The sequence below is a fragment of the Ptiloglossa arizonensis genome, chromosome 5 (genome assembly GCF_051014685.1).
Source record: "Ptiloglossa arizonensis isolate GNS036 chromosome 5, iyPtiAriz1_principal, whole genome shotgun sequence".
NCBI classification, from domain to species: Eukaryota; Metazoa; Arthropoda; class Insecta; order Hymenoptera; family Colletidae; genus Ptiloglossa; species Ptiloglossa arizonensis.
The window spans coordinates 15,562,532-15,590,505 of NC_135052.1; the positions used below are offsets into that span (position 1 = coordinate 15,562,532).

Consider the following 27,974-nt stretch of genomic DNA (forward strand, 5'->3'; position numbering starts at 1 on the left):
GAAGTTCAGAAATGTCTACTTTACGAGGTATTTCAAGTCCCTGAATAATGTATACGCTTCGTTTAAAGCTTCTAAATGTACCATCTCGTAACAAGTATTTCCATACTAATTTCTTCGCTTTTTCCATTTAAAATATTTTGCAAAGTATTCGTTCCCCCGACAACTTTTCCCAACACTTTCACCCCGGAACATATTTTCCCGATTCCGACAATTCTACTTCATCTCCTCGACAGTTTTTCCATCGACCAGAGAAGCATTTACACCGTTTCCATTCCGCTTTATCTCTCAGCGACAAAAGTTTCGTTTCAAATCGGAAAAATATACCATCTGGTAACAAATACTTCCGTACTAATTTCTTCGCTTGTTCCATGAAAAATATTTTGCAAAGTATTTCGTTCCTCCGACAACTTTTCCCAACACTTTCACCGCGGAACATATTTTCCCGATTCGAACGATTCGACTTCCTCCTCGACAGTTTTTCCATCGACGAGAGAAGCATTTACATGTTTCCATTCCTCTCTGTCCACCGTCGCCGAACAAAAGTTTCGCCTCGAATCGGCGAAACGGTTATCGTTCTTCCCTGACAACGCGTTTAGTCACGATCCTGGGAGAAATCGCTAAAGAATGATTTACAGGATCGAGAATCCGTAGTCCGCTGGAGAGACAGTGACGTGCCACGAGAGTGGGGAGCACCAGCTGACTGGCCTCTCGGTGAAACTGTCTCGTCGTTTGCCGCACGCCGTTGCTTTGACAGTGTTATATCAACCGCCGGGAGAGTAGAGTCGTGTTCTCCCGCTTCGTTGATCGTCTCCACCTCGTCGAAAGAAATTCACGCTGCACTCGTCTCGCTGCTCGGGGATCGGTTCGCGCAACAGTAACTTTCGCGAAATTGTCTCGCGATCGGGTACACCGCGTGCAATTTCCATCGGTTTCGAGAAACGAGTTTTGAAAAAGGGATCGTAACGAGCGTTTCGGGTGGTAAAGGGACGAGAAGGGAACGTAGCTCGGCGTCGAAATTCCCAGGTCGTCGCGATTAAAGGGAGCGATAAAACAAACATCTCGCGGTTACGACCGGCACAACGGAGTCTTTATTGAGACGTTCCACGTATTTGTGCGGCGTGTTGTGAGTGATAACGCGCTTATCGTACCGCGACAACCTGAGACCTTTCGCGTCGGCCGAGAGGGGATCGGTTTCTTTTCGAAAAAAAAAAGAAAAGGGGGTCACGAGGAACGGGGTTGGTCCTTCCTGGATAACCGGAAGCGGGCATTAACGAACGAAGGGAGAACAATGTCGACACTTCGGACCGGCGACTCTTGAAGCTCCTTCACGTACCCGAAGATAATAATTCGATCGTTGAGTCATGCTCCATCTTCTCGCTCTCCGTCAAAAGGTAAATAAACTTTTCTTCTCCGTTCGCTCTGCGTAAACTGTTGTTTTTAACGAGTCGAGCGCCCGAGACCTCGTCGCCGGGAAACACTCGTTGCAAAACCGATTTCATAAACGCTCGTTGCGCACGAATTACAACATTCCTCGCGACTTATGATAATTAACGGAGACGATGTCACGAGTTCGCCGAAAGTTCTGCATTTTAGGAGCACGATGGAAAACGGGACGAATTTTACTCGAATATTCAATAACGAGCAAAAACAACGTGTTGTGATTTATTCACGATGTTTTTGCTCGTTATTACGTTTCTCGTTGGTCAACCGTGAAATATTTTATAATTCAAAATCGTATTTTTAAATTCGAACGAATACGTTCGAATTTTCGTCCGGATTTGTATTTTCTCCCACTCGGTTACCGTACGAGAAACGTGGTATTTGTTTGCAGTAGGTGGTTGCAATTTAAATATAATAGATAAAATATGCTGCGAGCGTAGTGCTCCTTTCGTCGAAGTTTGCAAAGCAAACTACGTCAAGCATCGATTGCACAAAGTGAAAGGCGAAGCAACAAAATATAATTTTACAATCGCAATGGTAATTTCAAAAAATTCCCAATCTCCGTGCACGTTTCCTACCTTAAACATTTACACCGGCAAATACTCGTATGTTTATCAGTCAATAAAGCGCCTCGAGAACATTGATATCGTTACGTTCGATAAAATGTTATTGAAAAGACGGGACAGGAATGCCAATTTGATTTCTATTTTATTGCAGCTGCGTTTCTACGGCGAATTAAAATGGAAACGAAGCGAAGTCGAGGATAAAATAAGGTACACGGAGTTAATTAAATGGAGATTAAATAAAAATTGAGTGCCATCGAGGTTTCGATTATCGTCGTTCTTCTATGCCTCACCTTTCCAACTTATCGGATCCATCGAATATTAACATTGAAAAAGAAATAATCCTCCTCTCTAAACAGTACTTACTTTCGAGGCGAAAGCAGAGTCGTTGCGATAACAGGCTCTGCAAGTATATTTATATACAGTATATTCTGAGAAGTTATCAGCGGCCCAGGCCCTCTAGGTATACACGACAACGTTTCAGACAAATAGGTGAAATTTGATCGTTATTATCGCTATAGCACGCTCGCCTTTGTTTACACCGGTAACAGAAGCGAAATACAACGAGGGAGAGAGCGAGACACGTTTAAAAGGGAACAACCGATTCCGAGAAGTAGCGAGGCTAACTTTGCGACAGCTTCTTCGAGAGACACAAGTCTTGACAACATCTCAGGAAATACCGTACTCACGGTTTCCTTCTTTCGAGATTGGAAATGTTCCTCGATTCTCGGCCATTCGTAAGAAGGTTCGATTCAATGCAAAAAATGCATTCAAATGCAACGCGGAGAGAAAGAAATCGTCAAACGTATTCGAATCTTTCCACGAATTAATGAAAATTACTTTCTTTGTAATTGTTTCATTATCACACAAGCCATAAAAAAGATTAGGTAATTTTTTACGTAACATTCAATTCCCTCTGAAATTTCTCCGAAATATTCTTTTTGAACATTTCTACAAACAACGAATATAAACGATACGGAATAAACCTTAAAGAGAATTAAATCCTTCTTTATTGGAGTTTCTCCAATAAAGAAACGAAAAGGTCGAAAGGAAACGATCAATTTTCATTAATTCGTGGAACGGTTCGAGTGTAATCGAAAATCCGGTTCTTTCGAAAACTTCAAGAGAGTAACCATTAATAACCATCGAGCGATTCTTCTCAAAATCGAATTGTATCTCGATATACAAAACCGAGATGCAAAGTTTCACAGAAATTCGTTTCGCTTTTTATGCTCTATGAAAAAGAATGGTCGCGAGATTTGTCCGCGAGCACAAACCGGAAGGTAAGAATTGACGAAAACATTGACGAGAACAGTGTACTCGTTGAAGGTGGTAGCGTTGCCGAAGGTTCGAAGTTGAAAACCGAGCACCTCGCGAAATGTTTGTTTTCGGTAAATTACGTGCGAATTAATCCGTTGCGCGAACGCGCCCGCAGCGACGTGCAATTCATTTCCGCGTGGAAGTCAAGTGCGTATCGGGCTTTCGAAGAGACGGGGAGAGCCATCGCCGAAGAACCGAGAGAGAAATCTCTACGCCAGATGCACACACGGTGCTGCTTTCACGTTGAAAACTTTTTATCGGCTGACAAAGGAAACCGCGAAACTCGAAGCGAGCGTTAATAATTCGCGCGAGGCTGTGTGACGGCTCAATTTCATTCCGCGTCTTTCGCGATGCCGATTTGTCGGATGATTTTCCTCTTACGTGTCGCACCGGGGGAACCATTGGACAAATTTAAGAATATCTCGTCATTGCTCGCCACATCGAACGAGAAAGGAAAAGGAAAAGGAAAGAAAAAAAATTCCTTCTCGCTCCCGCACATTATCGCTAAATTATTCATAATTACGACCATACTCGGTTAACTTCTGTTCTTTCCGTGTTGCTTTAATACAGAGCGTGCTTATCTCTTTCGGAATTCTTTTTCTCCGTTTTCTGGCAGGCGGGAACGAACTCGTATATCGAAAATCAATTGTACTCGGCTGACGATGTTCTGCCACGGTTTCTTTACAATCTTCGTTATATTGTTCGCGCGCTTTCGTTGTTGTTATTTGCTTTTAATAACAACGAATCACCCCGGATAAATACGAATTTATTTACGTAAGCCCTGTTACCTCTTTCGAGTTCACCGCGCGCGTACATTTTTCTATTTTCGTTCATAATTTTCTATTTATTTAATTCTGCCCGTTTCATCGGAGTCTACTTCCCTCGAGGGTTTGTCTATTTATTTCTGGGTACAAAGGTACGCGGAGTATTTAAAGAAACATTGCGGTGAAAATAGAGAATGCGTTTTTTTAATAAGGATATTTCTTCGTAAAATTTGCGTACATCGAGAAGTGACGATAAAAACGATTGTACAATTGTTTCGAACGTATCCGATCGGGCAATGTTAATCGATAGTAAAATTTCCCGTTTACTTCCATGTTCGTTATACGAAACGTGTAAAACGATGTTACGGGATGGAGATAATGGGGTGGAAACGATGAAAGGAAGCGTAATCGTTAAAAATACGGATTTTTATCCTTCTCCTAGTTTCGAATATCGAGCTAATCTCAAAGGGTCGAGTGCTCGCTTTTTCATCGCGTTCTCTATGAATTCATGGGCAGCGATACGTTATTAGATTATCGAAGCGCATTACTTGTGATCATGGCAGTCCTATCTATCGGCCAATTAGCAACTAGGTCGCCCGCTCGTTTGTGGGAAACGAAAAGGAGAACCCGTGAATTACCCGTCGACGAAGAATTTAAAACGATCTATTGATCTTCCGTGGTCTCGTTCAAAATTCAATTTACCACGGTCAAAACTCAATTTACAAACATTCGTTCGCCCGTTTCACCAAGTCCTGCTGTTGCTACCCCGGCAACAGATTTTATTTTACGTGTCGGTTCGGATCGAGGCCGGGTATCCAATTTTCTAATCAAAATTTGTAAACTCTCGTAGAAACTTGCTACACGTGTAACCGTGTACAACACATCAGGAAATTCTGAGCGTTGTATCGAAAGAATTAAAATGTTCAATTTTCTTCAATTACCTATCGGTCTGCTAACCGAACCTTGGAGTACCAGTGCATCGCTAAAAATGCAAAAGAATTTCTGTTAATTTCACGGTATTACGAATGATCTTTATTCGATATTCCGACAACGATGAACGTTTACATGTTACTATTATTATTATTAATTTGGAACTGAATTTTAGGAAAATATATCGTATTTGCGAACCGAAGGTGCCTCTTTTGCTGAAAAATATTTCTAATTACCACTATAGAAACGGTTAACGAGGATAGATGCTCGATAATCGGTGTTCACGAATGAAAGATATACCTGCGACAGTGTACCACAGTGTGCCCGCGTGTGTGTGCGCATGATAATAAGTAGGGAAGCACGCGGCTCGCTCTCTAATCGGCGAACTCTAGAAAGCGATTGCATCTCTACTGGAGTGTACTCCATTTTATCAATAAATACATGTTTCACACAGTGCTTTATTGTAGTTCCTCGAAGGAACATCTGCAAATATCGATGGTAACATATTGGCGAACTCGACTGTGAAAAACTTATCCGCGTGTAAAATTACAGAGTCGAATACAAAGAGGAATGTAAAAAAGATTATTCTTGTCGTTTCTCGAATCGAAGAAATAAAATTATTTGTCAACGATACCACCGGAGCAAGAAACACCCACCGAAGAGAAACGATCGATGTACGAAGTGGTGGTAAAATATTTGTTATTTAACGCGGAACCAGTCTCGTTTACTTGTAGTTACGGGCACGGAACAGAACGTTTCGAAAACGATCGACGAATTCCTTTTAATTTCAAGTCGAAACGAAGAAACCCATCGAACAGAAAATGGGTATTGATTTCGACCGGTGTAATACAGTTCAGTTGCTGCATTCATTTACGAGCTAACTACGGAGAATTTCATCGATCGGATTCCATTGGGCTGTTGGCTGTACCAAGTAGAACTTGATTCATGGAACGGTACTGCGTGCATTCCTGGTCAATAACCTTGAGTCAACAAAGCATTTTTTTTCCATCTAGTAAAATTTTAATCACGATTATTTGATCCGTTATTTGCACGGGCGTGAAATATAATTTCCGTGCTTCAATTACGATTTGAACGCAATACGATTCACGATGACGCGTAAGTTACGATTGATTCGGTACTTCAATATATAAAAGACGTTCTTGGTATTATAAATACAATATAGTCGGCCAAAGGGGTATAGTAAAATTCTTGGGCACGTTCGAGCGGTATAAAGTGAAACTCACAAGGCTGCTTCTAAATATGTTTCTCGCCGTAGCCATGCTTTTTCGCGAATTGGACTGCAAATTTTAGATCTCGATTTAAGAGAGACACCATTCCTTTGGGCGTAAACGTCACTCGTTCTCGAGGCAAGTAGCATTAAAGATCTAGGCCCTAAAAAAGAACATTTGCAGGTCGCGTGAGATAAATAATGTAATACAACGGATAATACAAAAAAAAGGACACGTAGTATTAATGGACTCAGTTTGTGGTAGTCAGTCTTCGGTATCTATTAAGATAATTAAGATTCCATCGAAAATTTTACCACCCATCGTAAACTACAAAATTATATTTCGTTTATATTTTTGTACGAGTTATTTTCTATACTTCGATCGATCTTTTCAGGGCAAAGTTTTTTAATCCTTTTGTGTTCTCATTTTTGTAGAAACTTAACTGCATTAATATCTACAGCAGAACATCCAACGAGCATGGAGAACGTTATGTTAAATTTACTTCAGATGACTAACACAGCCCAAGCGTATTTATACCCAGCGAGATCGTACACCAATTCCATTTATATAGTTTTATCATTGGGTCAGTCCTCCCTTGTTTTCAGATATTTTGTAATTTACAACCGACTGTCCACATTCTCGCCGAATCGCTCCAAGAATTTTGTAACATTCGTACGTTGACTATCGTCCAAGACACCGAAATCTTGGTCTTTGGTCTCATTTATCTCAAAGACGAATGACCGTGTACGCCTAAACGAGGAGTGTATCTTAAACAGCTTATCGAGGCGTACAATTTGAGGTATGGTTCGTTAAAAAACCGTGTTTCCATTCCCGGTACCCTCCTCATTAGCAAGTTGGGTATTATTCGAGCAAACCCTTATCCAGATGATTCTTTGAATAATTTATCCGCATAATTATTATTCGCAGTTCCCAATATTGCGTCTGTAAAAATATATAAGGTTCGTCTGGATGATAATTAATCGAATTATTTATTCTATGTGCAAACGATGAAACGATCTGTTACCATTATTTATTCTATGTGCAAACGATGAAACGATCTGTTACCATTATCACTATTATTATTGCCCTGTATATAATGTTTTTCCACGCATCGCGTACCACGTGTACGTACGCGTACGTAAAAAATTGTTTCTATCGTGGAAACGACGAATAAATACTTATTAAGAATATTTATAAATATTTATTAACCATATTTATAAATATTTATTCGCCTATTTGCGTTTATTCCATCGGACGTTTATTAAAATAAAGCATTGCCCGTAAAAATTGTATCGGCTTTATACGATTCTCGTTATCCAGATAAAAAATTTCCTCGACACTGGTCGTTAGTTCGTTGCTTTCGTTCGAGCCCTTAATTTTCCAAAATGAATAAAAAAAGGAAAAAGAAATTTATATACACATATAAAATTCGACCGTAGGCTCTTAATTCCCGACATTGAAACGCGCTACCGACTTAACGCCTCATTGTTTTTACGAGGTCACTATATATCTCTTCCGTCGACGATAAAGATGCTTTTAATTCGGGCACGGAAGTCCGTTTAAATAATTGAATCCGTCGTTAAAACGAATTGAAGAAATAGAATCTCTACAGAGGGCAATGAATACGCGCTCCGTGTACATCGGGATATTAATTTGTTTAAATACCGCAGACGTTTCTATGTGAGTAAACACGAGAACAGGCATTAACATCCTTCTACGGGATATCGCGAATAGGCGGATGTGGCGTGATCACGTGCGTGGAAAGCACTATCACACACATGTAGCTCGGTTACCGTGACATAATGCTGTTTATCGTTTGAGAATAATGGAGAATATTGCTGTGTAAGTAAGCGAGACCGTCTTCGAGATACGAATCGGGAAAGAATTTTAACTAATATTTCTAAATATAGCAGACATTAATTTCTTCCATTAAACATTGATTAAAAAACCAAAAAGGAAGTGTAACACGATACTGTCTTTCGTCTGTAGGTAAAACGTTCGAGAAATACCGGACGATGCGTTATAGCTATATTTTGATCGATGAATCGATGATACGGTAACATACTGTTCATTTTGCGCGTATTTTTTTTGCATTTCCGTCGAAAGCTTTTGTAAATATAATTGTCGAGGAGCGGTTGTCCGAATCGTAATACAATCCTTTTCTCTCGATAAGTATCGATCGTTTGGTTGCATTTAATTGCAACTGGCCTGAAATGATTCGCTCCTTTTTTTTTCGCTTCATTTGTAATCAAGCGTGCATACAGAAAGGTTTGTCAAAGCGAACGTGTATGCGAGCAGAGGGGGAATTTTACTCGGAGGTTTCCTGTCTTCGTCCGGGATATGACGATATCCCCTCTGATTGGCCAGTGGCGTAAGCGACCATAAAAATATCCGGGGTACGCGCGATTTCTGTCATACGCAATGAAACTAAATATCAAGTTACATAATAAGGACATTTCGTTCGAGACGCTTTCTTCACGTTCGATTTTTAAATATTTTCGTATTTCCTTTACATCGACGAACGATCGTCATTTACCACTGAATCATAATTAACGGATCGCGTACTCAAATTATTCGATCGTTCACCAAAGTATTCCCTTAAGTAAAAATTATTATATTTAACAAACTACGACTATGTTTAAGCATGTAACATTTAACTTGTCTCCAATTTTTGGTCCGTTCTCCCGAAATTCTTCCATGGAAAGAATTTTACGAAATTGTTCAACGTCCGATCGAACGGATCGTCCGGTTGTTTCGAAGTAAATGTAAGAATTTCACTTCGAAAGTGCTTATCATCCTAAAAGATTTACGCTAACGAGAATCAATTTTCGTAATTTGAAGCACGATTTTTTCTTACTCTACGTTTTGTTCAATTTCCGTGTAATAATTTTACCGCGAAACCTTGGCAAACGGCGCTACAATTTCATGAATACTTGTTAAGTAAGAGTGCAACGATAACGACTACTAATACTTGATAATTAAGCACATATTTCACACTTTCTAACCGTAATTATAATCCGACGCGTCTACGAGCGGAATTTGTATAATTAAAAGACTCGAGAAATCATTTCTTCTGAAGTAACGTTTTCGTTCTCATCATTGTCATACGATAGTCTGCGGAAAATGAGCATATCGCGTGAGAGACTTTCACGTCTACCGCACTTGCTTCTATCACGTAACCGGTGTGTCGAGACACGAAGTAGAAATTTAAATTTCGTTGAATCCGTTACACGTACTCGTTTGTATGTAAAAATAAAAAGAAACGAAATAAAGAATCAACAGACAGGGCCCAGATTGAAAGAAATTTTTTCCAAGACGGTTCTTCTCTACTTAGATGCGCATAGATCGATGCATCTTTCTCGTTAGTCTTGCGGTAGAAATCGGAGTAATTAAAACTCTCCTTGTCTAATTCCTAGTTTTGACAGACTCATCAAGCCGTTCTTTCGATCCACTCGAGGAAAAATGGGAATGGTTCCAGTTCTCCTAATTGGTGGGAAAAAAATGCTCCGAGTTCACCGTTATCGCGCTTCCCGTATCTGCGCGAATCAAGTATGCTTGAATTATTGGACAGCTGCATACTGTGTTTACCTGAGTCGAATCGAAGGGATTCCGTGATCCCTTAACCATTGCAGGATCGTTATCAAGAAATTCTGAACGATTCTTCAAAGGGAAAGGAAAACTTTCGCGCACTTTCTTCTCTCGATTGCTTTGAATATCGGCATCGATTAAACAAAAAACATTTACAATGCATCGATACTGTAGTATTTGTATTCGATGTTATTTGTATGTTTTTTACGAGCTCCGGTAGATTTTTTTTTGCAAATGTTTACTTCGTTATAAAACACATCGAAGGTTCTTTACATTTGTTTGAACTCCAATATTTGCAGTTGATTACCATGGAAGATAATTCATCGAATACGATATTGCTCTTTCAATTTTACGTATACACTGTTAAAACAGGAGGACTTTTTAATATCTTTTAATACTCGAACCTTTTAACAAATTTAATTCGGTTTCTGTTCAAAATTCTAACCGTCTTTGCTGTCGAATAATATTCTTCGGTTAATTTCAATTCGTACCACGACCTTATTTTTCGTAAATTTATTTCAAAATTTTATTGTATACAAAATATAGATCTCCGATTATCGAAAATACTCTTTTCGACCTTTAATATTTATATCTCAATATGCATAACTTTGTCGAAACATATACATTATCCAATATTAAATAATCTTCTTTTAATTGTACATCGAGTAAGCATTCCTTTTGTTAACTTAACGATCGGTATACAAGTACATAAATCGTTGCTCCGTGAACGTTTCAAACCCGTTCGAGTCTTGAAAATTGCGTTGACGCTTTTTTTTTTACGATAATCGCGAGTTTTGGAATAAAACTCTCAATGGTGGTTCAGATGGGAACGTCGATTGCAATCTCCCATTGCCACGAAGCAAGCAGACCATCCTTCCGATCGGTAAATAAAGTATGTCAGTACCTTCGTTTCTCGTACTCCAAATCGTTCAGTCCGAGTATGTACTTTCGGATAACATCGGAAATCCATAAGCGTCGCTTTAGAACCGCGAGTTTTATGACGCGACGTTTGATCGCGTCGTCAAACAAATCCAGCGTAATGATTCGAAGCGGTTTAATTGGTTTATAGCGCGAGGAGTTCGATCGAACGATATTAAACGTCGAATTAGCTCCGGGAATCAATTGATTAATTGCCAATTGGCTACAAGTAAATCCCCGTTGGTTGCGTTGTATTTTCATTAATTTCACTCGATACAATGCGTCGATCGATCGAGTTAACAATTTGTTCCCCCTCCTTTGATTTTCTTTCGATAGAAGTAAATTAATTTTTGGTCACGACACGTACTTCACGATTTACAATTTGACACGATATTGATTTCTATATGCAAGTTACGGTATGGAGTTGCTTGCGGTCATTTCCCCTTACCATCGCTGCTGCCGCTTTTAATTAATTTGCAGCGTTCTTAAGGAGGCCAGGGCTACCAAAGAATATTACGAGTAATTTCTATTATATTTTCCAATTAGAAAATATTCTTCTCGATTTTTTCGATTTTAGAGAAAGAATTGTTTAAATGCGAAACGAAATACACGTTGATGTAAAGATATTAAAATAGAGAATAGCGTAGAAATTGTTTTATACGATAATTAAAATTACGCAAGGTGACAAAAACTATCTGCTTTTCATTTATCTTCACCAGAATTGCAAGAAATGATAAAAGAACATTTCTGTGAACGAAATTCTGCATTTTGTAAATTATTCCATCTCGAAGAATAGTTTCTATTATTCTTTTTCTGTATAAATTTTATACAATGCGATGAATTTGGTTGGTATTTCGTAAGAAATTGAGTATTTTATTTTCTTAACATAGGTGAATTTAACGTCGAATTGAATAAACATTACGATCGAGAAATGTTGCGACTGTTTCTAATTTCGCGTTTCCTGGACCGTGAAGTTTCAGTTTTCTACATTTTTCTTTAAAATTTGGTTGGCCAGCCGGATGCACAAAGGTTCGGAAAGTAGGATACACGAGTTACCGAAGACGAGGTAGTGGGGATACCCGGGGCAATTCCAAGTATTAATTTTCCAGAACTGCTGCAAGAAATGTTGTCTTAATTATAGGACTGTACCGGGTACCGTTATGGTATTTTAAAAAATTTCGAAAGCTGATTGCAGCCTCGCCGCATCTTGGTAAATTTAGTTGCGAAATCGTTTACAGCGTAAGGTTGGCGAATCGTAACAATTTCTGACACACTTTCGAGGTTGTTTTTGTCAAAATATACGAGACATTACAGTGAAAATACATTAATACATCGTTAGACGTTTTTTCGCAATTTCTACAATTTGTACGAAGTTTCGTATCGCTCGTATATCAAGAAGAGAAATGTCTTCGAAAAGTATATGATTAAACAACGTTACATTTTTCGCGAAAAGAACACAGCTGCTCGTGCAGCAACTGCTTCTGTTCACGAACCGCGCTAAATCCGAGACAAGATTGATCTAACGCTCGTTGAATCCAAGACGAAATAATTCCGATACACGTTGAACATTCTCTCGAGTAAAATCGTCGCGCAATTACAACGCGACGAAGCTTCGAGTCGAACGATAACCATTGTGGTTGTACATCGTTCGATTCTCGGTAAAGCTAATAATCAACGACGGTTAACAGACCGAAGACATCGACCTTCTTTCGACAAAGAAACAATGGCACTCCTGAAACGGAAGAAACGATTTGGTAGCGCGAATCGTGTCTAATAACGTTGCCCGATGTTTCTTTCGTTTCGATAACTTCGCAGAAGACTGAACGCGCCCGCGCGTAGTTACTCCGTGGACGCGCGCGCGTAGTATATTTCTGTGCAAGTACGTACGTACGTAGGTACGTGTACGTAAAATGTTATCCACGGTTGCACGAGGGGGGCGGTCTTTTCCACTCTCTGTGTTGTATTAACGGACGCGTAATTTTTAATACGGTGTACAGGCTGCTCGCGTTGCCCCACCCTCGTTCGTTCGTGGTGGTTGGGTTCCGCAATTAATTTGCCTAGTTGTTAAGCAGGTCAAAGCCACGGAAGGAATAGCACGCCGGGTTTAGAGATCGCCCAGGAGCCGGCGTGTGTTACCATATCGTGCGTGTACGAGTAACGTGTCGCCGTAGACACACAGCGAGGCGTAGTTACGTGGTTCGCTGGTATTTAAGCTGCGTACGTACACACTCGCCTTATTAAGCACGCACGGTGCGGCGTGTAGCGACTTGCCAGCCGCAGACGAGTGGTGCTTGCGCTTAAAGAGACGCTACAAGGCTGTGCGTTCACGTTCTGTACTTGGAATGAGAAGTGTCGTTAACGATATCTTCTATCACGTCGAACGCAATGACGTTCGCAAACTGCGCGGTTCCTGCGTGCCGAACGTCCCGTGTATGGGATGTTTACACCGATCGTAATTTCGTTCAATGGGTTCGCCGGTATTTAGATTCGGTTTGCCGAACGTAATGGAGTAAGTATACCGTATAATAGCATTTACACAGGAGGCCAACCTACGACAACTGGTTTATACAGGGTGACTCGGTGCATAAGTAATACACTTGAAACACGCCATCCGCCGGTAACTCTCTTACTTTTACGAACGGAAAAATATGTTTCGAGAAAAAGTTGGCTCGTTTCGAAGGATGCATCGGCGAGGTGCTAGTTTTTTTTTTTTTTTTTTTTTTTTGGAGCAGGTAAAATCGACGAAGCCGAGAACGAGTTTCTCGAAGAAACGTATTGTTAGACTTTTTCTTTAGGGGGAACAATGCAGCGCAAGTTTCGACGGTCGATTTTAACGAAAAATTATTTTGTCTCCGTTTTCGAAGTTCATATTTTTTCTAAGAGACGGTAGACTGGTTTCATGGAGAATTTATAATGGATTGAAATTATTTTTATTCGACACTGGTGTTAAACGCACATTGTCGGCTGCTAATGAAGGATTAATAACTCGATGTTCCAACGACCGAACCGAGAATATCGTCTCGAGTTATCGCGGCTAAGAAAAAATATGTGCACCTTGCCTTTGACTGCTCCATAAAGTTTCATTAAAATCGGTGTCAGACGCTTCCCGGATGCTCCTCGTAAGTGTACGCGTTAAAAGGACGATACCATTCAAGAATCGTTATTACGTATTTAGTTTACGACAAGATGGCAGCGAAGGTTCGTAGTTCGTGAACGTATTCAAATTTTCGCAACGAGTCGCGCGAGAGAAGAGGAGATTGATACTAGTATAGCGTTCATTTACGGTGAATGTCGTCAAGTTACGTTAGAAGTCGTGCGCCTGTGCAACGAACGATTTCCTAATCCAAACCCGACCTTCGCGGTTCGTTTTTTCAAACACCGTTGGAAAGCTTTCGAAAAAAGAATTGGAAACGCGGACAATAAAAAAAAAAAAAAAAGAAACCAGTTCAACGCAAAATGGGGACTATCGAAGAATTTGTAGGTAATATTTTAGAAGTTACGGCACGTATAATCCACATCTCGGTACAAGACTTGAATATGGAAGTGGCATCAATCAACGAAGTGTACTTCCGTGTTACGAAATGGATCTCTCACGAGCTTCGATTCCGTTCGAAATCGTTCCATATCGATTCGTAAATTCTATACACCTCTATGGAACGAGAAATACGGTACATTCGAGACGATGAAATATTCTACATCAAGATTCCGCTTGTGGACGAAGTCCGAAAGATTTACCAACTATGGATACCGTGCACTATCTTATAATATTGAATCGTTTCTATCGCCGTCGTTGTGTAGAATATTTACGTAAATGGCGAATACGTAAATTGACAAATTACTTAATCGTTTTACTCGTTTATCGAAATTGAAAGTTTATCTTCGTATCTGATCTTTGTATACCTCGAACGGCCTCGAATCGTAAGTCATCGTACTCGTCTCGAAAACGTTTATCGCAACGTTTGTAAGAAGATATATTATTTCGTTCGAAAAAAAAAATTGCCGACCTTAGAGCGTTCTTGACGCTTCCACTTGGAACCAAAAAACTGGCATCACGTGACGCCCTTCTTGAAACCAAACGACTTCTACTGGAAACGGTTTTTTCTATCTCTAAAAATAAACGAGTTATTCAGGTGGCCTGTTTTAAGTGTCTCATCCGATATAGGCCAGTTGTCATAGGCTGGTTTCTTCGCGGTTGCTGGTTATGTCGCCCCTTTCTAATTTTATGAAGCACAAAGGCTGTTTGATGCAGGGACACCGTATTTCACCTTTTTGAAGGGTTAAGACGGTCTGTGTTCAGTCACGGTAACAGACACTTACGAATATTCTTTCGCAATGCATTCGTCGCTTTGATAATAATTTGTATTAACTATATTTGTCAGAAATTTTACGCTGAAAATATATTTTTCGTATCGTTGTCAAATGTAATGTACCGAGACATCATTTTCCGAAGAGACTGTCGTAAATGTATTAAAATTTTGTACCCAACTTTATCGTAAAATGTTTATCGCATCGTACAACTTAATTTCGATACTATTCTCGTTGGAAAAAATTACGCTATAATAACAGGAATGTTCCCCCGATGTTGCTCAGTATCCGTATACTTGAAAACGGCAGTGTAAATGATGCGACAAAAAATATCCGACGTTTAATTCTCGTAATAAACGAGGAAAAGAAATGTGCCACTTAAGGCTTAATTAGACGTATAACATAGCCGGTGGATTATGACTTACGTATAAGCGTACGTATATCGTAAGTCATCGGTAACAGAGTAATCGTCATCATTGTTCGTTTGTTCGACGTCGTAGCGTTGAAATTAAGGTTAACGTAAGGAAAGGGGAACTAAAGAGTATCGAGGGTCATGGTGGGAGGTGTGGTGAGGGTCTAAATTGATTTGCTGGAATTGATGTACAAAAAGGCCTTTAATGGGCGTCGATTATCTTCCCCCCCCACGGTTTCCGACGATTATCCAATAGTGGTCTTGTAAGAGGTGCAAAATCTCGACACGGTCACGATATTTAAACAGTGCATCGCAGGAACTAATGTTTCCTCACCCTGGAATAACTTGCACGAACCTCGTAATGCGCGAAAGTAGGTGAAGTGTGCAGAATTGTTGAAAGTGTGCAAAAAGTGTGCAATTCGATTTTTTTTTTTGGAGAAAATTTCCTCGCTACACCGCTACGCTTATTTCTTAGCGCGTACAACGACTGACGTCGTTAATGTGGGTGAGTATGTATAAATAATTTAAAGAACACACAGCTTTTACGACATTATCGATTTTGTTAATATTTATAAAAGCTTTTGCTCCGACACGTTCGATGTCAGGGTTATCACCTGTGAGTGACGTTGCTTGTATGCGCGTAATTATATTCACCGCAGTGGATAATTTAATACAATCAAAATGCTCGATCCGTGGATGACGAAGAAAACGATAAAAATAAACAATTTATTACCAATTTTCAATCGACGTATCCGTGCGCTCGTAAATTCGATTAATGATTGATATTTTGTTTGTTTTTTAAGAAAGCGGAAACAATTGTAATCGATTTAATCTTTTTTACGTAACGCAAGGAATACAAATGGTAGTGAAATTTTCACAAAACACGTGTAATCGTTTTTGTGGAAATTTTTCAATTTCAAAATTATTCTATCGTGGATACTTTAATTATTAATGGATGCGCATAAAGTTCGTAACAGTGTAGGGTACTTCGGAGATTTTATCGGAAAACTGGGATAAAATTAGGATTGGTTTTCACCTTGTTGAGTGTTGTTTTAGTGTCCAATAAATAATATAGACCGATTCTCTCTCGAGGTAATATTTGTTCTATGCGTTATTTTACGATTACTAACGATGATTTTTTATCGTATCGTTTCAACCTATTTCATTACTTTTTTGCTGATATCTGCGCCTTCTTACATATCAATAATGAAAGCTCTATTGAACAAAAAAAAGAATACATTTATAATAACATTCTATGTTGTTACTTGTGTTGCAATTACGTTTAATTCTAATTACCATGAAATTAAAGTACTTTTAAGTTCTCCACTTTACAGTAGCGACTAATGGTCAATTATTATCGATAATACAATTATTAGCGATAACTTTTAAATAAAAACTTAACGAGAAAACATATTTTTTTTAATAAAATTTCAATCAAAAATTTTGAATAGACAAACATCGTTTACTGTATTGTAAAACAATAAAGTAAGTACATTATTATTCATAATGCAGAGTGGCCTACCACTAACAGGGCAGCTAATTGTCTCGCCTAATGGTACAAAAGAACGTTTAAGACAAGAAGTGAATGCTTTCATACGGTAACCTAAGTACGAACATAATTTCTTCCAACAGCCTGTTTCTTCCAGACAATTTAATATCATATTTGTCTAATGGAACAATACGTTCTCCGTTACACAGAATAAAAGACTCTTTCGAGGTAAAAATGAACAATTCCACACATACAAACTTTATTATGAAATTAGTTAATTACTTCATGCTGCGCCATAATAATAAAGCAAAAACTAAACGTACAGTTTTAATGAAAAAGATTTTCGTTGCACATTTTTTGATAGACAAAAAAAAGAAAAAATTAAGATACCTTCTTCTTTCGTTCAATTTCTTTAAACGAATCCTATCGAGTTAATCGAATAAATAGAATTAGAATATAATTTCGAGACGAAGTTTTCGAAATCGGAACAGAAACGAACAATGAACGAACGATTCCCAGCCAATGTTTTAAAATGTGCATTACGATCTGCTATTGATATTACGGAAGTCTAACTTTAAAACGATATTTATAAATGGATTGTCATTTCAATGTCATTTGTCTATCTTGCGAGCGTTAACCTACAAAGGTACTGAACCGAGGGTTCCCAGAAAGGTTACATAAATATTAACGCGATTAATTCCCCGTAACTCGGTCAACCTCAACGATATTGTTCACCCTTTCGAGTTTCATTTTGACCGTTACTGGCGACCCGTTGGTCTACGAAAAAAAAAAGAAGTGCACCTCCTCATGGATGAGTTGGCCACGAGTTCCTCAGACATTCTAAATTTATAATCGTATTTTGAACTACGACCTAGGCCACCATGACGACGCGAATACTCGGATACAACCAGCGAGGAACATTTTGATATATAATATATACATTTGCAATTCAAATGCAGTTGAATATTTGACAAATATATTAATGATATGCGGGTGAAAATTTCACATACTGATAATACGCACATGCACGAGTATTAAAAGCAAGTGCACAAACGTTTGAAAAGTTAAAATTAATCGTTGGCCGCTTTCAGTTATCTTGGTAATTAATACGCTTTACAATAAAGTCTCTCTCAATTCGGTTTAACGTGAATATTTTGCAAACAATTCGTATTGAGCAAATAAAAATGATTAAAACGAATGTTTTTTGACCGCGTACGCGTTCCGTTTTATAAAAAAAAAGCTCCGGTGCTCGATTCGATTAAGCAACTGTTTGTTCGATGTCGTTGATTCAACAAAAGCAATCTTAACAATGCACCGAGTATCTCGGAATTTCCGAACCGAATAATCCCAGTATTGTGGCAATGAAAATAAGAAATAAATATTGTACAAAGGTAGTTTCGTATGCTTTGTTAAAAAGTTATATTGAAAATTTGAATCGCGAAAGAAACGGAATTGCTCGCAATGTTAGTGCGGTACGTGGTAAAAGTAGGTCGACGACTCTTTCTCTAATTTATTTAGGCGAGCTGTATTTACTATCGGAGATCGATGAAAGTGATCATTGTAACGTCTATTAATCACGCGCTACCGATACTCGACTTCAAATCATCGATCACTCTTATCAATAGAAGGCGGACTTCTTCGTGAGCTGCTGAATTTATTATCGAAAGAATTTCAAATCGATTTAGTTTTATTCGAACGAATGCAATATTGATTCCTTTCGTTCCCGCGGTCCATCATATACACAACAATTTTTCCATGCTGCAATTGTACCCTTCACTCGGTACAAATTTATTCTACGCAAAAAAAAAAGACTACACGAAACTTTTCACCTTCTCGACAAACTCGAATTTATCTACACGGTGTAAGACTTTTGAGGTTATGGGTCACCGAGATCCCCCAAAAGAAATTCAACAACCGAAAACTCGGCTCTTCAATGTACATATATATATATATATATATTCGCGAGTCGATTACTTTTCCAAACTTTCTCCATGCTTCCGTTCAATCCTATCGTTCCAGCTGATTGTCGAGAAACAAATCGAAAGTTCGTTACAGCGCGCGAGAAATATAGTACGTTCGAGCGGTCGTAAATGAAATATCGAGGCAACGGTTTGTACATCTAACGGAGGCTGGTGTTACAGTACCGTGTACTTAACGAACAAAGGAATCTCTCCTAAACGAGGAATGTAAGACTCCTGTAAGAGTCAAAGTAATCGAAGAAGCGATGCATCTACTGCGCTAGCATTCGAGTAATTGCAACTCGATACGTGGCGGTCGTCCCGATACATTGGCGCGACGAAAGATGGGTGAAATAGTTCGTCGGTCGCGAACAGTAGCCAGCAGCGTCGCCACGAGGGTAAACAGGTGAACTAACCCCATTGATTTTTCGCGCGAACGTGCCGCCGCCGCCACTGTCGTTTACCAAATAAGGAGAGGCCTCGAACCGCGCCACTACACAACGTAACCCCCTGCGAACAGCAACATGGCCGTCCGCTGAATGACAGTTGTTGCACTCTCGCTCGGATACTTGTTGACCACCCTCCCCTCCCTCGACCCTTGGTGGTTCGACGTGCACCTGTCAGCGTCATGTATTCGCGTCGACGTTCGCGATTACGCCGGGTCTACGCCACGGTGAGTTCGCAAAGGAATTTCCACGGCGCGATCATCGTGCCTCTCGATTTGTCGCGCTTACCAGCGACCATCGCGACAACAATCCACAGTGACCACACGGTTTACGGTTTCCTCGTCCACACCGATGGGTTCGCGTACTCGTCGACGCGATCGATCTTCGAATCACGAGTGTGAGTTCGTCTGGTGAATTTTTCTGGTGCGTTTTCTCTTCACGAGCGCGTGAACGAACCGAGAACGGTCGCGACACCCCGAGGGGCGAGTCGCAGGGGTTTGTTTACGCGATTGATCACGAGACGGTGCCTCCTGCCGAGAGTGGATGTTGTCTCGTTTCGCGGCACGGAAACGATGATCGTTACGGCGTCGCTCCGGAGAGATTTCGCAGATCGGGTGTAACCAGGTTTCTGCATCGAATCAACGTTGGAATTCTCGAACGTAAACATTTATTCCACCCTCGTGGAGGATGAAGTTATTTTCGTTTTGACCCGCGCCCCCGATGAGAGGCGTTAATCAGGTTCGAATTAATTATTGGAACGCTCGTTTTGCTCTCCGTTCTTGGTTATTTTCGTTGAACGGTTCCTCGATGGGCAAACTGAAATTTCGTGGGTTAGGCGAGGCACGTGACGCGTTCGATATTTCTTTCCCCTTTGTTATGTACGTACGTACGTACGTCGTTTACACTCGACCGTATCGATACTTATCGATTGTTTACGAGTGTAAACTTATCCGTTAGATATCGTTTATCGGATCTACGTCTCCGGGGAATGTAATTTATTTTTAATTGTTTCTCGACGCGGTTCGTTTCTTCGCCGATTGGGCTTGGTCGGCGAAATTTGCCTCTCGTCGATTCGACGGAGGTATTTTCGAACGCGATAACGTTGTTTAAAATTTCAAGAACGTGCGTGCAAATTTCCTCGAGGTATGCCAAACCTTCGGTGAATCTATGCGGCTTAAAGTGACGAGAGAAGTTCGTTAGCGGGACATACGCTTCTCAGCTAAAAATAACGAAGACATTCGCCGGTACATTGAAATCTCTCGGTGAACAATTTTAGATCTAGCAAACTCGATCGTTGTCCTCTCACGTGTGACGAGTTTTCAGTGAGCTCCAGTGTTTATCGAGATTCTATCGCCGTTATGTACATCTATCGTCGATTATACACGTATTCTCCGATAAATATCACGGAATGCTCGCTTCCCGTTGTTGTTGCTGATAATGGTTGCATCGAAAGAACCGTCGACTCTACCGTTCGGTTTATCGCATTTCTCGTCGATTTCTGCTTTCTTCGATAAAAGCTACCGATGATGTATCATCGATAAGACACTGGTATCGTTATGTGCGTTACTATTGCGACCACTGATGTAACATTTCGTTTCGTTCGACCTATCTTTGAATTAGTTAGCGATCGTTTCGCGATTAAATTTTAAAATTATTTTAAAAATTAGTGGGTAACTTGAAATTGGTAAATAGATAAAAATTAATAAATCGCAAGACCGATAAGTTACACTATTCTCGATCACGTTGCGCGACTATCGATAACTCGACGCGAACTAAAATCTCATCGCCGCGACCAAAGTCTCCAAAAAGCGGGGAAACTTTAAATATCGCGTAAACTATTCGATGCACGCGGAGGATGTTACTCCTTATCGTGTTTTATCGTGTCAGGTGAGGTCAGCGTAGATTAGCTTGGCAAGCTGAAATTAACAGAAGGTTCGTCCCTCGTCCGCGAGTTCGCGGAATTCATTCGTTCCACATCCGCAGACATTGGTCCTCGTCGCAGCGTACGTACGCGAGTTCACATGCACGCGCGCCGTTTGTCTGGAATTAACACTTCGACATGTACGTGCGGATCGGCTTAGGGATCGGGCCAGAAATTCAAATTCCGTTCTACCGCCGAGTAGTCACCACGCGTACTCGAAGCGGAAAGCCGACTATCTCCGCTCGAACCGCGATTCTTTTTCCGCAAACGTTAACGGTGTTCGCCGGTCCACCACCTTTCCGTCGTGTCGGTTTCCCAGTTTTCGCGATATTCTTCGATTTTCTACGATCGATTTTTCGCGATCCATTTCGATCCTTGACGTTGTTCCAAAACAGAGACTTTTCGAGCGATTTATTTAGTTCGTGGAACGATCGAACGTTAACCCGATCGACGAATCGTTGTACAATTGTATATTTTTTTCTCTCCCGTACAGATGCCTTTCACGTTGTAAATAATATTGGATCGAAGAAAGCATCGGATCGAAGATGGGAAAGCTTCTGAGTCTTCTTGCTCGAGACGAGTCTACCTGTTGCACGCCTCAAAAATATGACGTCTTTTTGGATTTCGAAAGTAAGTTCCATGAATGCATATCCGCTTAGAATTTCCGTTCGAGCTTTTTCTCCTCTCGTTGAATTTTTCACGAGGATCGAATACTTTACAGCGAAAGAGCTTCTTTAAATTTTCAACGCCGTTAAAGTCGCGACGTACCCGTTCGAAAGACCGGTGAAAAAATAGTAATTGTGCTTTTTATCGAATTTCAGACGCACAGCCTTCCGACATAGAACGGGAGACCTTTGAGGCGGTGCAAAGGGTTCTGAAAAATTCAGAATCTATCTTGGAGGAGATTCAATGCTACAAAGGGGCCGGAAAAGAAATCAGGGAGGCGATTTCGGCGCCTACGGAAGAATGTCAACGAAAAGCCTACCTGACCGTCGCACCTCTTGTCGCCAAGCTGAAAAAATTCTATGAATTTTCATTGGAACTCGGTGAGTGGTACTTCCGTATTAATTTTAATACAAATTGGTTCGAATGCTATTAACCGTATTCTATACGGAGGATCTGGGTTAAGTCTGGATTAGATGTTCAAAGTATCGCGCGTCTCGTTGAAACATTCCACCGGTTCGTGGATCATTTTAAACGAGACGAAGATTTCGTATGTATGAAATTTCCATTCGAATTCTCGAAACAGAGTTTTCGCGTTTCCCGAGTCGAATGGTGAAACGTCTATTTTCAATTATGGTGTCAGTCACTGAAACCAAATAAAAACGTAAAAGTTTAAATGTCGATATTGATTCAGCAACGCGCTACTAGGGATTATTGTTTAGCCTGAATATTCCCGTGTACATGGTGATCGGAAATCCAATATCGCTGCATCGACATAAGCGAAACTTTTCATCGTTTGTAAACTTCGGAAGAATTTATTGCTTTTATTCGCAATAACGCGGAAACTACCGGAGTGAAAATGTTGGTCGGTTTATGAAGTGATACAAAAAATTGATTCGTTAAATAAAATAGTTTTGGATAAAGGCCGTGGAAATTATATCGTCGAAGCGGGAAGCGCATCAACGATGTTTCACGGTGATTTTTTTCGAGTGCAATTGATAATTACGACTACGAAAGAAAAGTCTACTCTATAACTTTTCTAACGTAACAAAATATTTACAATTTAAATTCTTTTGTTAATATCCTAATCGATTTAGCTCTTAAAACCATTAGATTCCTATTTCTTATATAGTATTTCGTAACTTAATTCCCTATTTCATATATTTCATAATTTAATACCTTACTTCATATATTTCATAACTTAATTCCCTATTTCATGTATTTCATAACTTAATTCTCTATTTCACATATTTCGAAACATAATTCCCTATTCCATATATTTCGTGACATAATTTTCAAATTTATAAAAATTCCTCGCGCTCATTTACTCGATTTTTCCGTTTTCAGAAAGGGTCGTGCCGAAGATCCTGGGTCAGCTGTGTTCAGGGAATCTCTCTCCGACACAGCACCTCGAGACCCAGCAAGCCTTGGTGAAACAACTGGCCGAAATCTTGGAGTTCGTTTTAAAATTCGACGAGCACAAAATGAAAACTCCCGCTATTCAAAATGATTTTAGTTATTATCGAAGGACGTTGACCAGGGCATCCCTGACACGGCAGGACAATGCTGAAAAGGATCTCGTGGTAGGGAATGAGCTCGCCAACCGAATGTCCTTATTTTACGCCCACGCGACACCCATGCTTCGCGTTCTGAGTCACGCGACCATTACTTTCTTGATGGACGTAAGTGGTATTCTCTTCTCCTCTCTGTACTTTCTTATCTTTCTTCTGTTGCCGACAATTATTGATCCGACCGAAGACCAACAAAAAAATTCTGGCTACGCTACTTTCTTATCGTCGGAACTTTTTAATTACGTTCCGCGAAGTAACGCTTCGTTAAGCACTTTCGTCGCGTTAATATATCTATCGAATTTTTCAAGAAGATCTCTTACTCGAATTTCTTGTCACGGACTATAATTAGGATACGTAGCGCAAACTTTCGAAAAGCTCTTGATGTTTTTCAAGTGGAAAAACCAGACAAATTTCCAACTTTATTATTTTTCTTTAATTGAATTTTTTCCTTTTAATTTACCTGTGCTTGAAAATCGATTATTTTTCTGGTCAGAAAATGGACAAATATTTCTCAAGTAAGAAACTATTTTCAAATATGGTATTAGTACGAATTGAAAGCGTACATAGTTTAAAATGCGTTAACTTTGAGTCAAAAAATTGAACGGATAGCCGTAATGATGTTTTCTTGCATTTAGATAATTCGAAGATTGAAAAATTAAACAAAAAGAATTGGTATATACGTATAACCGAAAAGTAGAAATGTCTACGAGTAAATGCAATTCTATATTCACTGTAAGAGAATTAATAGCTGAAGAATATTCCATCGAAGAATATTCCAACAAAAATTCATAAAAATGCATTGTACGATGGTACAATAAAAACTCGTTACTTGTCTGCCGAACGAACTCATTGGTTGCGCACGAGTTACCCCTGCTGTCTCGTGGAAATGACGAGCAGGGGGCCCCTCGAATTAGTAGCATTTGACTCTCAAAGTCAGCGATGAATCATTACTTTGATATATGAAAAATTAAATTTGTATCGTTTCTATTTTACCTCGATCAAAGACTCTTCAACCGTTTGACAATATCATTTCGATAAGAATAATTCCAAACGGTGCCACAATTGGCGCAATGTTTCGACATAATGTCTAAAAATCTTGAAAAAGGTCTAAAGAAATAAGAGAAGATTTTTTTGGTCTTTGAAAAGACTATTTTCTCCATGAATCTGTCTCTCTTGTTTTTCCAATTTGTAAAAGTACAAACGGTCGTTACTGTTTAGACGTTGCTCGTTAATAAAGTACAAACAATAATCCCGAATTTGCGAATAAAAATAGCGACGTTAAACCATTCCTCGCGTGAATCCATTGTCTGTTTACAATTCTCCTAATACGTGCGAATTTCGTACGAAAATATTGCAACGATAAAGTGCATTATTATCCGCCTGGAGATAAACCGATCGAAGCCGTGATTGCACTCACTTTTATCAGGATTGATTTGTCAGATTGTTAAAGGCTGTCTCGCCCAGATAGAATAGATACGATAAAAATTTCATTTTTCACGTATCGAAACGATGACTCAACGTCCGGCTGCAGGTAGCTGATTCGTTTTGTCGCTCTCGTTGGTTGGCTATAGCGCGAGCCGAGTTCGAGCGATTCTTAGAATAGAAACTTACCACGTATTCGTTAGTTGCGTGTCACTGGACCCGAGCTGCGTGCAATTAACGAGTTCCTGTTGAATTTGACGCAGTGCTTCGTTCTTTATTTATTTATTTATTTTTTTGCTCGTTACCCTTAAAGCATCGAACTTTGTGTTCTTCGGTGCGAAGATGTTGCCAATAAAATTCGGTTCGCTTCCGTGAACGAGTAAACGCGAATTAAACAACGAAGAATGGAAGCGAGAAACTTGGAAAGTTCCTCTGGAAATAAATTTACTCGCTACACTGGTATCGAACGGACCGGATTGACACGCTAGAGCCTATTCTTCATGCATATGTATACAGACACTCAGCTTTATATTCCGCATAACAGACACCCTACTTTATATTCTCCATCATGGTCGATCGATAATTCATTTTCCACGTTTATCGAAGATTCGTTTCGTTTTGGACGGAGCAACGAAACATTATGAACGTTGTACGCAAGCATAGTTCGGTGATGTGCACGGTAACGATACGCGGGTAAAAGTGTTCGATACAAATAATGACGTGCACCGAAGTAGAAAATTAAAAGCTATCGTGCAAAATGATTCAGAGTACAACGATTCTCGGAACATTCACCGGTATAATGGACGGCAGATCCATTTAAATCGTGACGATGTTATTTTAATTGGGATCGTAAAGGAAGTAGTTATTTGCAATACGATTCTCGATATAGATTTCGCTTCTCGATTTAAAATGCGCATAATGCGTGCACTTGGAACGCGTCGATGCCACGGTAAAATAAAACGAAACCATTTCTCGTTTCGCTTAATTGAACTTGAGCCTTACAATTCTTGTTTAGGAACTCTTCCATTCGGAGAAAAGCGTTACTGCGGAACAAATATTTATTTTTATATAGATTCAATACGAAGATTAAATAAAACGAACGTCGAATAGAAAGCACGAATGCTTTGCCAGTATGACAATTGAATAAAAGAAACGTTGAATAAAAGGTACGAATACTTTAAATAGAATTGATCTTTGCTAAAATGTTGGGTCAATAATGTGTCGGTCAACTACAAACGATCGTTGAATTTGTCAAATTTTTCCTCGGTTCGTTATCGTTCGATATAATTGTTCTTTTTTTTTTGTATTTATTTCAGAACGAAGATGTGGCACGCGAAAATATTACGGAAACTCTCGGTACCATGGCCAAAGTTTGCTTACGCATGTTAGAAAACCCGTAAGTAACCTTTTAATGTATCGGTTAAAGGGTAACCCGTTCGCATTATTGAAATCGAGTGGGCAGACTTTGAAAGAAAAACTATACAGACGATTGTAGTTTAAAATGAATTATGTCATTCTTCTTAGTAATCTTCTGGCGCAATTCCAACGAGAGGAGACTCAACTCTTTGTACTGAGAGTGATGGTGGGGTTAGTGATCCTTTACGATCACGTTCATCCCCAAGGTGCCTTTGTTAAGGGTTCGAATGTTGATGTAAGTACAGGCCATTGACCAAAATATCAAACTGTAGCTATTATTACATTCTTTCACGATTATACACGAGGGTATATTCTATATACGTCTATTCTGCTGACGTCAATCGTTGCATTAAATTATTCCAAGAACCTGTTTACAAATAGTCTAAATATAACGCGGTGCGTGGGATTCTGCTAAAATATCATATCCAGGGACATAAAAATGTACAACGGAATAAAAATAACTCGTAGATAAAATGGTCGGTTTAACTATAGAACGTTATCGCGTCTATAAGTAGCCAAAGAAAATAACGCTCTTGCCGTTACTATTAATTTCTCTGGATAAATACGAAAAGGTCGGAACGATAAAATGTTCGTTCTCGTGTGTTCTATCGATAATATTTCATTACGAATAATACGTTTAACAAAGTGAATCATTCGATCGAACGAGCTAATAGAAAGTACTGGTAACATTCGGAGATTATTCGCGCAAACGGATTACAGTTTTGCTGTATTTTCAAATTTACAGGCTGTTAAAAAATGTTTAATCAACACGGATGTATGGTGTAAGTCTCTAGTGCAAGTGTAACTAAATGTTTAGGGTAAGTCTTTCACCTGAGACGTGTTAAATGGTTCGTAAAAGATTGTGAAAGCCGGCGATACGTTATTTATGTATTTCGTTTCCAATCCATTTGTCGATAAAGTGTATTTACTCGCAAGAAAAGCATTTTTGAACTTACATTGGTACGATTCTTTTTCATCTTTACGACGAGTAGAATATTCTGCTCTTAGAATATAACCATCTATGTCAAAGCGAAAATACCGTGTAATTCTAAATGAAACGGTACCGAAATTTAACCGACAGATTCGATTAAACATACGTTGATTCCACCAGGTTAAAGGCTGTGTGAAGCTATTGAAGGATCAACCACCCTGCAAGAGCGAAGGACTACTGAACGCCCTTCGTTACACCACCAAGCACCTGAACGAGGAGAACACACCGAAGAACATAAAAAACCTGCTTGCCGCATGATTACCAAAACAGCGCGGCTGCTGTATCAGAAGTTGAGACAGCTGGTTGCTGATCTTCTAGAACCTGAACGAGCGATGCATCCTTTTTGTAGCGCCACGAGGACGCCGAAGAAGATATCCTCACGTATCCACGTGACACAAGCAATCTCCTGTTCCTGATCGTGGCTGGGTGGTGGACCACAAAAGTGTCTTTCGTACCGAGTCTAAAGCTGCCCCGAAAAAAAACTGCCGACTTCTACAAAAAAAAAAAAAACAAACAAATCTTTGACGAAAGAAAAGGTAGGGAATCAGTAGGAAGAGTGTATAAAGAAAAAGGGAAATACAAAAAAAAAAAACAAAACAAAGAGAAACGAGAAAAAAAAGTGGAAAAA

The 27,974-nt window shown here is 39.6% G+C and overlaps 1 protein-coding gene across 5 annotated transcripts; it reads left to right on the plus strand.

Moving 5' to 3' along the window:
* The first annotated feature begins 777 nt into the window (after window positions 1-777).
* Window positions 778-27,604, plus strand: LOC143147034 (CYFIP-related Rac1 interactor B). Of its 5 annotated transcripts, XM_076311854.1 has the most exons (8): window positions 778-1,391; window positions 2,158-2,213; window positions 21,777-21,913; window positions 22,105-22,329; window positions 23,294-23,628; window positions 26,256-26,335; window positions 26,464-26,590; window positions 27,467-27,604. In XM_076311854.1, exons 3-8 carry the CDS (start codon window positions 21,829-21,831, stop codon window positions 27,602-27,604), a joined length of 990 nt encoding a protein of 329 aa, XP_076167969.1. In that variant the 5' UTR covers window positions 778-1,391; window positions 2,158-2,213; window positions 21,777-21,828. The 5 variants fall into 5 exon arrangements, with proteins under 5 accessions (XP_076167969.1, XP_076167968.1, XP_076167972.1 ...); XM_076311853.1 differs by lacking the exon at window positions 2,158-2,213; XM_076311857.1 differs by lacking the exons at window positions 778-1,391; window positions 2,158-2,213 and adding an exon at window positions 13,216-13,261.
* The last annotated feature ends 370 nt before the right edge of the window (window positions 27,605-27,974 follow it).

Bases quoted from the DNA above. Each gene is read 5' to 3' on its own strand.
- LOC143147034 (XM_076311854.1), top strand. From the start codon at position 21,829: ATGGGAAAGCTTCTGAGTCTTCTTGCTCGAGACGAGTCTACCTGTTGC. The intron at 26,336-26,463 runs GTAAGTAACCTT...CATTCTTCTTAG, and splicing joins TTACGCATGTTAGAAAACCC to TAATCTTCTGGCGCAATTCC. The intron at 26,591-27,466 runs GTAAGTACAGGC...TGATTCCACCAG, and splicing joins TTAAGGGTTCGAATGTTGAT to GTTAAAGGCTGTGTGAAGCT.